Here is a 12382-nt window from a genome sequence, read left to right on the forward strand (position 1 = left end):
CATTTCTTACAGAGTTATATCTCTATGATCATATATATAATTTAGAAAAATAGATCAAATGTACTTTTTTATTAAATTTTCTGTCCTGTGGATCCATAAATGGTTGTCTGAAGTAAGGTTTACCACCTGACAAAAAGTTTTCTTATCTATATCAGGTTTATTACAATAACTTCTGGATAAATTAACCAGAAAAGATCAGAAAAATAAACAGTCATATGGACAAGAGCTCGTAGATCAGATTCAAAAAAAAATTCAAGAATACGCGGAGATTCCCCAGAAGAAACTAGTAGTTGATAAATCTGTCAAGCATATTGCTAGAAGAATTTCAATTCAAGAAAGAGAAAAAAGTAAGATGATTAATGAAAATATCGAGGAAGTCAAAAGAAATTTTCTTCAGACTCTAACACAATATGATAAATCAGACATCTCAATGAAGAGTGAGGCAAACAACGATGATATTGCCGATGCACAGTCCGATGGACCAGGGTCAATGTTATCAGAAAATGAGCTAGAGAAGGTGGAAGATTTCCTCCAATCTCTACAAGACAAGGAAGAATTTCTGAAGACAACTGTAAAGGGGAAAGGAAAAGCAGAATGAGACAGCCACCCTATATAAATAGTAGATACACTATATAAATGGTAGATACACCGTATTAAGGACCCAAATAAGGGACCCATTTTTATTCCTTATGTTTCTAGTATGAGCCTATATATATGGCTAATTGTTTTTCATTTTGGGACAGAAGCGAATATGCTAAGTCTCTCTCTCTCTCTAAAAACTTTCTTTGTAAAATATTCTAGTGTGGATTGAATAAAAATTCAAGTTTGACAAGTTATTCAGATAATGTTGTTGTCAAAAGCAACATCAACACAAGGTCTAAATCCCACAAGTTATTATGATTAGTACACTTTGTTGGAATGCAAGGAGTATTGATACTCAAGGTGCCTTAGACAGACTTCAAAGGTTGAAAGACTACCACAAGCTCTCTATGATTGCAGTGCTGGAACCTTTCTCCAACAAATCACAACTCCACTTCTACAGAATTCAGTTGGGAATAGATAATGCCATGTCCAACTCCAACAACAAAATATGGCTATTTTGGAACAAAGACTGTGTGTGCAATCTTGTGGATCAGGATGAACAGCAGCTTACCTGTAAGATCAGCCATGCAGCTTGGCCTAAACAATATCTCATTACCTTTGTATATGCCAAATGCAAAGACTACATGAGAAGAGAACTATGGGACAAGATGCTTCAATTCTCTGATAGGGAAGAACCTTGGTGCACCATTGGAGACTTCAATGTAATTACTCATGTTGAAGAGAATATGGGGGGCCAACCTTACAACATGAACAAGAGTTTTGAGTTCATTAGTGTCATAGAAGCTTGTGGACTCACTGATCTTGGTTTTCATGGACAACAATTCACATGGTGCAACAAGAGAGATGCAGATGCCAGAATATGGAAGAGACTTGACAGGGCCATGGTCAATGATGCTTGGTTGGAGGTCATGCCAGTGAGCACTCTTAATCACCTGGCCTCTATAGGTTCTGATCACTGTCCTCTCCTGTTGGAATGTACTGAAAGACAAAGTCATGTTATCAAATATTTCAAGTTCCTACACTGTTGGGTTGATAATAAAAACTTCCTTGATACTGTAAGATCTTGCTGGAAAAGACCTGTGGATGGAAATCCAATGAGGATCTTCCATCAAAAACTGAAAAGAGTCTCTAATACCCTTAGCCACTGGTCTAGAAATCAATATGGTGATATATTTGCTTCAGTCAAACAATTTGAGGAACAGGTGATGCAAGCTGAAGAAAATATCATCAATGACAATTTGAAGATAATAGAGCCAAGCTAAATCAGATAAATGCCCAGTACATCAGGTATTTGAAGATAGAGCAGTCCATCTTGAAACAGAAAACTCAATTGCACTAGTTTAAAGATGGAGATGCCAATACCAATTACTTCCATGCCATCATCAGAGGGAGAAGAAGAAGGTTGTTCATCCATCAGATCAGTGATGAACAAGGAAACTCTATCCAGGGTGATGACAATATTGCAAGTGCAGCTTGTGCACACTTTGAGAGAATCTTTACTGCTGAGGAGAAACAAATCAATGAAGATGTGATTAAATGCATCCTAAAGATAGTTACTGATCAGCAGAATGAACTACTACATTCCATACCTACAAAGGAGGAGCTAAAGGAGGTAGTATTTTCTATGAGTCTTACTTTAGCTGCAGGGCCAGATGGCATGAGTGGCAAGTTCTTTCAATCATGCTGGGATATCATTAGTGATGATCTGCTGAAGCTAGTGCAACACTTCTTCAATGGTCACTGTATTCCCAGGTACATATCTCATGCATGTTTGGTTCTACTTCCTAAAACTGAACACCCCAACAACCTGTCAGAGTACAGTCCCATCTCCCTCAACAATTTCACTAGCAAGATCATATCCAAACTACTTTGTCTCAGACTTGCTCCCATTCTACCTCAGCTCATTTCAGACAATCAGTCAGGATTTGTTAAAGGTAGGAGTATATCAGAAAATATAATGCCGGCACAGGAAATTATTCACAACATTAAGAGACCCAATATAGGGACAATGTAGTGATCAAGTTGGATATGGCTAAGGCATATGACAGGGTCTCTTGGTCCTTCACTTGTATGGTATGAGAAGGATGGGATTTGGAGAAGTCATTATTGATATGGTGTGGAGGATCATGTCTAACAACTGGTATTCAATCATCATCAATGGGGCAAGACATGGATTTTTTCATTCCACAAGAGGTCTCAAGCAAGGAGACCCCTTGTCACCTGCCTTATTCATTATAGGAGTAGAAGTACTATCCAGGATGCTAAATAATCTTAACCAACACTACCTATATACTGGATTCCACATGGAAAGAAAGGGCCCCCAAGTGAACCACTTGAGCTTTGCAGATGATGTGATCATCTTCACTGCTACCAACAACTTGTCCATGACTCTTATTACCAAGACTTTGAAGGTTTATGAAACAACTTCAGGCCAGCTAATCAACAAGGACAAGAGCCAGTTCATGCTTCCTCTTAATACCAATCCAGATGTTATTGATAGGATAAGCAGGATCACAGGCTTCAAGTGTACACATGGTCCCATTACTTACCTGGGATGTCCAGTCTACATTGGAAGGTAGAGAATCATTTACTATACAAGTATGGTGTCCAAAGTTCTAAGCAAAATCAGAGGATGGCAGACTAAAGTGTTGAGCTATGGAGGCAGAGCAACATTGGTGAAATCAGTGCTGCAATCACTGCCAATCCACTTATTGTCTGCAATCAGACCTACTGCTACCACTATGAATTAGATTAGAGGCCTCATAGCTGACTTTTTCTGGGGGTGGGACAAGGAGAAGAAGAAATATCACTGGGCATCATGGGAGACCCTCAGCTATCTTGTGGAGGAAGGGGGTATTGGTATGAAGAAAATACAAGATGAGTGCTTAGCTTTGCAATACAAACAATTTTGGACCTTCATGTCTAAGAAGACTTTATGGGGAGAATTTCTGAAGGCTAAGTACTGCCAGAGGGCTCATCCTGTGATAAAAAAAATGGCACACAGGTTAGTCTATTATGTAGAAGCACATGATGGCTAATAAAATTGATATTGAGCCACATATACACTGGCACATCAACTCAGGTACAAGCAGTTTCTGGTGGGATGATTAGCTGGGTAGTGGCCCCCTAGCTTATCATAACAACCATCTACCTAGACTCAACAATACTAGAGTATCTGAATATATTGAGAATGGGGAGTGGAATGTGCAGAAAATCAGAAAATATGCCCCTCCTCAGCTGGTGCAGCAGATACTAGACACTGAGATAGACTATCACCCTAACACAGCTGATCAAGCCTGCTGGAAGTTGACTTCACATGGCAACTTCACTTCTAAATCAGCCTAGGAACTAGTTAGGAAGAAAAGAGCCAAGACCCTGACTGATGGGTGCACTTGGCACACTAACATTCCCTTCAAAGTGTCTTTTCTACAATGGAGAGCTCTGAGACAGAAACTCCCTACTAATGATAAACTTGTCCAATTTGGAGTAGTACCAGCAGCATGTTCTTGTTGTTACAGACCAGGATTGGACAATGTAGATCACATATTTGCTTCAGGAAATTTTGCCAAGCATATTTGGCAACACTTCTCTAGCTCATAGGGGATAATGCAAGGGACCTGCCCCTTGAGAAGCATCCTGATGAAGTGGTGGACTGCCAAGTCCAATAATGAGGTTCATAAGATCATGTTTCAGGCCACTCCTATCTTTGTTTGTTGGCATATATGGAAGAATAGATATGCAAGTAAATATGGAGGAAAGAAATCTAGTACTACTAGAGTTAAATTCTCCATAGTCAAGGACCTATACATGCTGATAAACACTGCTTACCCTTACATTAAGTGGCCTCAGAGCTGGAAGGAACTGGTTCCTATGATAGAACAATGCCAACAAGACATGAGAGTGACCAAAGTTATGTGGATCAGACCTCCATCTTCCATTGTGAAACTGAATACTGATGGGAGTGCATTAGACAACCTTGGGAAAATTGGAGCAGGGGGAATATTAAGAGATCATAATGGTAACTTAATATATGCCTTTGCTACTCCATTGGGAATGGGTACTAATAACCAGGCAGAGGTGCAGGCAGCAGCTATTGGCCTCAATTGGTGTCTCCAACATGGATATACTAGAGTGATATTGGAAGTTGACTCAGAACTATTGACTAAGTGGCTGAAACAAGACCTCAAACCACCCTGGAGCATTCACAGATATGTTACAAAGCTACAATCTTTGGTCCAACAATTGGAACTCTTTCAGTGCAAACATATCTTCAGAGAAGCAAACCATCCTGCAGATACCTTATCAAAATGCAGCCACAGGTTCAATGATACACAACACTTCTACAACCTTCAGCAGCTACCACAGGAAACAAAGGGCTACATCAAGATGGACAAGCTAGGAATGGCAAGTTTCAAAAGGAAAACTCTAAAAAAGATCAAACTATCTTCTTGACTGAACTATTTCTCAAATGTGTAATAGACTATCTATTTGTAATTTGTTTTACTCTTTATTCCACCTAGTTATCACCTATTGTAAGGGGAGAGTCTCCCTTGTTTATTACTTCAGTAGAAATAATAACACAATGCTAGAAGTAAAAGATAGAGTAGGAGTGCCCTCTTGTGGAGCCTTGTGCAGGTACTCTACACATCTGCACCCTCCAAGAACAAGAACTTCCACCTATCACAACACTCAAGAGCATACAGCAACAACAACCTAGACCAGCAACACAACATCACACACATGGATCCACACTCAACAGCCATCAAAAAGGAAGCTTAAGTTCCAATTCTGTTTACTGTTGGGTGTCTCATTGTTCAGGTATCATGCAACTTTAAGCCATGTGGTGGTGTTGCAGCAGCTGAGCCTGGAATTCATGCAACACCTACCATCTACATACATATAACAACTCCACAATAGCACATGGAGCAACTACAGTACATCAACAGCAGGTGGAGGCTCATTCAACTCTAGGAGTTCCCTTCTTGTTGGTTTTAATTTTGCAGGAACAATGTTTAAGGACCAACAACCCACCATAGACCTGCATCAACTCAACAACATTAATTGCAAAAGCTCCATTACATCAGCAGAAGTGAATGCCACTAATCATCATCAGCAGCAACCTAACAGCAACAGCAGAAGCCAGAGGCAACCACCAACACTCAACAAATACATCATGCAACACCAAAAGAACTCCAAATTGGGCAAGATTACAGTAAATACACCTCCTGTAGAGCCCAAGAAGTTTCAACTCAAATGGATAAGTAGAGATGTTAGTGGAGCGACCTTGAAAAAGTTGGCCGACTTAAGTCTTATGATGGAGCAAGTCTCAATTTGGAACTTCCAACTTATGGAAAAGTCCTCCAAAAGTTGAAGGACAATAGAAAATACAATAATTGCAAAGCCCAAGAAGTTTCAACTCCAACGAACAATCGAAGACGTTAGTCGAGCGACCTTGAAAAAGTTAGCCGATTTAAGGTTTGTGCATGTTTGTTTTTGGTCTTGCTGGCTTGGTTCTATGCATTTGCAGATAGCTGGAGGTACACTAAAGCATGTAACACTTGGATACATGTTCACAAGCCACAACATATAACAACTCCAACAACATGCAGCATACAAGGAGAAACTACATGCCCACAATGGACATTCAAAACTACAGCACAGTTTTTGCTGTGCAGAAGTCTTGGAGGTACTTTTCCTCTGGTTCTTTTACTTGTGCAGGTATAATACACAATTGAAATCTCTAATAACAAGGTCTCCAGCATACAACAACTCACTAGAACATAAAGCAACATCAACACATACCTGCAACAGATGGGCTACAGCAGCAGCAACAGCAGTACTATATTTTTGTTCCCTGTTGTGTGTCTCTTTGTGCAGGTACAACTGCTTCAACACCAGTAAGAACATGAGGAGATACAGTCTCAACAATTGGTCCATCCACAGCAATTATATCTTAACCACAGCAACTTGGGGATTTCTATTTCTGTTTGTGCCTATTAGTTTTTTGTTTGGTTGGCTTGGTTTTATGCATTTGCAGGTAGTTGGAGATACATTAAATCAAGTAACATTTGTGGATACAAGACATAATACACAACACCTCCAACAACATGCAACACCTAAGGAGATTGCAGACTTGCAGGAATCAGCAGAATTACAACTCTTAATGGGGCTCTCTATTGCAGGATACCTCCTACAATGCATGCAAGTAATAAAGAAACCAACTAGAGCTCCATTACAAACTGTCTTCTGCTGGCTACTACAATCACAGCAACACTGGAGTACAATAACCTGGAAGCCCTCAAGATCATGCACACTGCTACTACAAGATGCTACTTACTTGCTGAGATGCAATCTAGAAACACAAAATGCAGCCAAGCACTTGGACATCCCAGCTGCATCTCCAACATTGTGGATGCACTGCTTCAGCATTTGTGCCTCATTAGTTTTTTATTACAGTTGGATCTCCAAGCAGCAGTTCAGCCACAGCTGCACCACTTACATCCGCTACATACAGCAACTCAGGACCATATCATCCTCAACAACAACTCCAAAGATGCTGACTGATACAGCTCCAAAGCTGCTGACTGTTACACTTCTTTCCATTTTTCATCCTCCATAGCTACTATAATCATGATCTTAAAGTTGATGCATCCTTCCATCTGGACTCACTTGGTACGACAAGACGAAAAAGGGCAAAGATGAAAAGAGCTTCTTCACCCCATGCGAGATAGAAGGTTCATATACTTGTTCTTCTTCAATTTAGCTATGTATGGTACATAGCATAGTTGAATAGGACTAGTGTAGGTTACTTTCTTGTCTTCTCATGGAAAGGGAGAATCTCCCTCATTTATGCTTTCTTAGTCGACTTGTATCGGGAGGAGTCCTCTCATAGGTTTACTGCTTTCTAGTTATAGATAGCTCTTTTTGCTACGGGGATGAGTTAGCCGACCTTAATAGGTTAGCCGACTTATGAACCAACATAGGATCGGAGGTAAGGTTTATGTCCCCCTCCTTGTATTTTTCTATTTTATTTTTATGTTAAGGCTTGGGGGTGATGCTCAACCCCTGACTGTGCACGAGAGGTAGGAGCCTCGTGTAGGGTCTGTTCCCATAAAAAAAAATCTTATGAGCATGACAATGGACCTTATTATCTTGATACAGATGACTATTTTGACTTCCACTAATATGGTTTGCTACGTTTGCAGAATGGAAAGAAACGACCCTCATTGGTCTCTTATACGAGGTAGAGGTAATAAAGGCAGAGGTAGGAAAAGATCATCCCCTTCACAAAGACCGCCATACAGTTCTTCATCCGCATCTAATAATTTTTCAGTCTTAAGGTGGGAAATAAGAGCTTGATAAACTAAAAGATGGAAGCAGCAGCATCATCGACAGCTCTAATGAATAATACTCATACAATTAATCTGGAAGATATTACAGAAGATAGTCCATTATATGGGCAATTAAAGGCATATTTGGAATCAAATAAGCAAAGTGATACATTTGTTTCTACGTTCAAAGAGGTTGATGACCATAAATATTATGAAGAAGGACCTACCAAAGAAATTATATTTCTTTTGGAAAACTCTGACATTCAGAGAAGAGATAAACCATGGAAGATATTACAATGGTATCTGGTAAGGGGATTATATTTCCCTAAAGAATCTTATAAGACTCAAACTTATTATGAAACCATATTAATAAAAACTAGAAATGCTGAATTCCAATACTTTTCAACAGAAGGGAATGTTTATAACTTCTCAAAAGTGATTATCAATAGATTATATTTGTAGAAGAGTGGGGAATCTCCACTATGAATGAAAGACAAGTTTGTGTAAATAAAATGAACATAAACTTTACTTATGGGTATTATATCCAGGTCTTTAACAAGATTTTCTATTATATTAATGATAAACATAAGCACACTTTGTTTATATAAATTTTGTGCTAAAATATTTGACAGACCAATTCCAAATTGGTTCTTAGAATGGTGGACTTTTCATGGACCTTCGATAAAGATTTTACCGTTTGAATATTTGTATTTGTACAAAGAATGGACTAAGGTTTCTTCATTCCTTACAGAGTTATAACTCTCTGATCATGTATGTAATTTAGAAAAAATTGATCAGATATACGTTTTCATTAAATTCTCTATCCCGTGAATTCATAAATGGCTCCTTGAAGTAGGATTTACCCCTAGCAAAAAGAATTCTTGTTTGTATTGGGCCTATTATAACAATTTCTGAAATAAAATAAGATCCAAAAACTAATCAGTCATACGGGTAAGAGCTCATAGATCAAATTCGAGCAAAGATTTAAGAATATGCGGTGATACCTCAAAAAAAATTGGTAGCGGATAATTTCGTCAAGCATATTGCTCGAAGAACTTCAGTTCAGGAAGGCGATAAAAGTGAGATTATTAATGAATATCTTGAAGAAGTTAAAAGAAATTTTCTTAAGACTCTCACACAATATGATTTTTTCTAATCCAGAAAGCACTTGGATGATCGGCACAAATACCAATGGCTAATTGTTCAGAAATCAAGTTGATTTTTCCTGTACCTTAGCAGGACGCAAAGTATCAAAGATGCTCATATTGTAAATTTCAAGTTGTAGAGAATTAACATGCCTTCGTTTTATATTAATCAAAGCATTAATATCTCTAGTAACTGATTCAGTTATAAATGTAAAAGATATTTCTTTATCTTTATAACTAGTAGTAAATCCTTTTGAATCAATCTTTGAAAATGGATAAATGACATTAATGAAAGGAGTTCCAAGTATAATTGGAGGATGTGTCTGATCATTTACTAATAAAATTAAATGAGGAATGTAGACTTTATTATGATAAATATGAGTTTTAGATAATTTATACTTTATATCTAAAGTATGTCAAGATGTAGATTTAACAGCATGAGTAGTTTTTTCAAAGAATCTAGAGGGTATTAACCCTTCTTGAATACAACTAACATCTGCTCCGCTATTGATCATTGCAGTGTTAGTGACAGTAAATTCATTATTGATTAAAATAGTACATTTAATATATTATCTATGAGCAGTTATAATCTGCAACATTCGTAAAATAGAATTTTATTTAGAATTATCAATAAGTTCAAGTTCTCCCATTTTATCGTCAACCTTACCTTTCCCTTTATCAATAGGAGGTGTTTATGCAGAATCATCCTTCTCATCATTCTTTAATTGAGAAATTCTGTGATCATGAATCATTTAATTTTGTTTAAGTGCTTTAATCTCATTGTCAGTTTTTCAATCTCAATATTTAAATCATTAAAAGAAGTGTCTCTTACTACAGTATCAGCCTTTCTGTCAAGATGAGCAAGAACTTCTTTTATCGAATAAGGTTTTGAATCAAAATCATTTTTTGATTTAGATGTTTTAAAAGATTTAGAAGATTTGGAGCTAGATGCCATATCAATGATCTACTCCTCATATTTTCATCAAAAAATTCTTTTAATAATAACTGGTAAAGTTAATGTCATGTGACCAGGAGGTCACGAGTTCAAGTCTTGGAAACAGCCTCTGGCAAAAATGCAAGGTAAGGATGCGTACAATAGACCCTTGTGGTCAGGCCCTTTCCTAGAACCTGCGTATAGCAGGAGCTTTAGTGCACTGGGCTACCCTTTAATCACATTTTCAGAAGTAATTGTGTTGACATTTAAATCTTTAAATTGTGATTGGAGTTTACAAAACTTATCGGTTTTGCAAGGACAATTATCACATGTACAATTAGTACCACAATTCTTAGGCATAATTTTATCATTATCAGAAAAAATCAAGAAGCTCAACTTCACTTTCAGACCTAGATTTTGACTCAGATTAATAATCGGATTCTAAACCAGAAGTGTATAATAAACCATAAAATTTGTCATGAAGATATTACTTAAGCTTTGCAAGCTTACAATTTGGAGAAATATGTCCATACTGACCACACTTATAGCATTTAACCTTGCTAAGGTCTCTTTTAGAGAAATTCTTTGCAAATCTATTTGATTTACGGTGGGCTTTCTTAGCCTCACGCTTTTATCTAGTTCATTTAGAACGACGATGCTTCCTATAAGGTCTACCAGGGCCATCTCCCTTATAGAAACTGTGTTTCTTATACCTTTTATCATTGTTATTAGAAATGCCGGCAACTCCGAATTGGCTACAAAAATTTCCAAGCTGTGACCGCTCTCTTTTCTTGTTGATCTTCAATTGTTGAGCTAATTTTAGCTCGTTGCATAGATTTAATCCTTCTTGAGTGCAAGTTTCAATTAGCTGACCATAAGTAAATTGGTCATAGGGAATTGCAGAGAGATTTCCCCTAAGAGTTTTTCTAACCCTTTCTGCAAATAATGCGGGAAGGCCATCGATAAATATAGACTTCCAATAAGTGAGGTTACTCTCGGGTAAGTCCATTATTTAACTTTAAAAAGTGTCATTATACCATCTAAATTATCCTAAATGCTTACATCGAAGCCCATTCAGTAAGTTTCTCAGAGTTTCATTCCGATTGGTAAATCTACCATTGAAATATTCAAAAATAGTGAGGATCAGTGTATATACTGCATCTTGACTAGATTTTTCTCTAAGTTGTTCAACCTTATTTCCACTCTCGTCAATTCCTTCTTCCTTTATAACATCTTTTACCACAGAAGTGGTAATGACATTTTTATCTCTGTTGTAATATATCTTTACAATGGATTGAATAAAAGTTCAAGTTTGGCAAGCTATCGTGTTCTTAAGGTATTTTTAATTTCCTATCTTTACTTTTTAATTTTTATCCTTTCTCCATAATCGTGACTATGTCCGGCTAGAAATCTCATATCTATGTTGGGTATCTAAGTTCTATTGCGTGTTCGTCATGAAAGTCCAGACTCAATTGAAATATAGAAGATTTTTATCATAGTTTCTTGACTTGGTTCTGAGATGGTGGTACAGTCGATTCCGACACTACTTTATTTATTTAGCCTAGCAAATATTGGTGGTGTAAGTCCACGATAAGAAAAAGAAGAGAAGAACAAAGGGCAGTATTTCCCACTGTTAGAACTGCTAGTTGCTAGATCAATAATTGTATGTATAGGAATATCTGACGGGCCCCTTACTCAGGTGAAAGGTTCCATACAGGCATAAAGCTAAATAAAAAATCTTTCATATTTTGATTTTATTCTTGTTGGTTGTGCGAATTACCACCTTCCCTTAAGCTTAAGGATATTATTTCAATCAAGATTTGGATGGCCGTGCGGACTACCGCCAGCCTTGGAGATCTTGATTTTTATGGTATCAAAGCCTAGGACCTTTCATGATAGATATGTAATGGATCTGAAGTATGTGGCATAGATATGATTTCTTTTCTTATGGATCTTGGAGAAATAATTACTAAAAGTACTAGATTAGAAGAGGTAGATATACCTCAAGATCTCGATTTATTAAATAAATGGACGATTCCAAAAGTTGATACTAAGACCATATATGATTATGGTTGGTTTGATAAATTTGCTTCCAAACAGTTGATAAAAACAACTGAACAATCTTTGGCTCTTAATTCTAATGAGAAAACTATATGTTTATTAAATAAATGAGATGTTGATACTTATAGATCAAAATTCAATTTTATGCATATTGGCATGGTTCAAATTTTTTTAAGCCTCTCTCTCTTAAACGGTTGCCTGAAACCTTTCTTGCTTCTTTACGAGATACTAGAAATTTAAATTTTAGACAATCGTTGATGGGTTCAATTGAATCTACTGTGGCCTATGGTATAATTTATTTTAATACA

The 12382-nt window shown here is 37.2% G+C and overlaps 1 protein-coding gene across 1 annotated transcript; it reads left to right on the forward strand.

Moving 5' to 3' along the window:
- The first annotated feature begins 896 nt into the window (after positions 1-896).
- Positions 897-2617, forward strand: LOC129869819 (uncharacterized). Its single transcript, XM_055944421.1, has 3 exons — positions 897-1304; positions 1443-1805; positions 2051-2617. The coding sequence occupies exons 1-3, from the start codon at positions 897-899 to the stop codon at positions 2615-2617; spliced, it is 1338 nt and encodes a 445-aa protein (XP_055800396.1).
- The last annotated feature ends 9765 nt before the right edge of the window (positions 2618-12382 follow it).

Source organism: Solanum dulcamara, chromosome 10, assembly GCF_947179165.1.
Source record: "Solanum dulcamara chromosome 10, daSolDulc1.2, whole genome shotgun sequence".
NCBI lineage: Eukaryota > Viridiplantae > Streptophyta > Magnoliopsida > Solanales > Solanaceae > Solanum > Solanum dulcamara.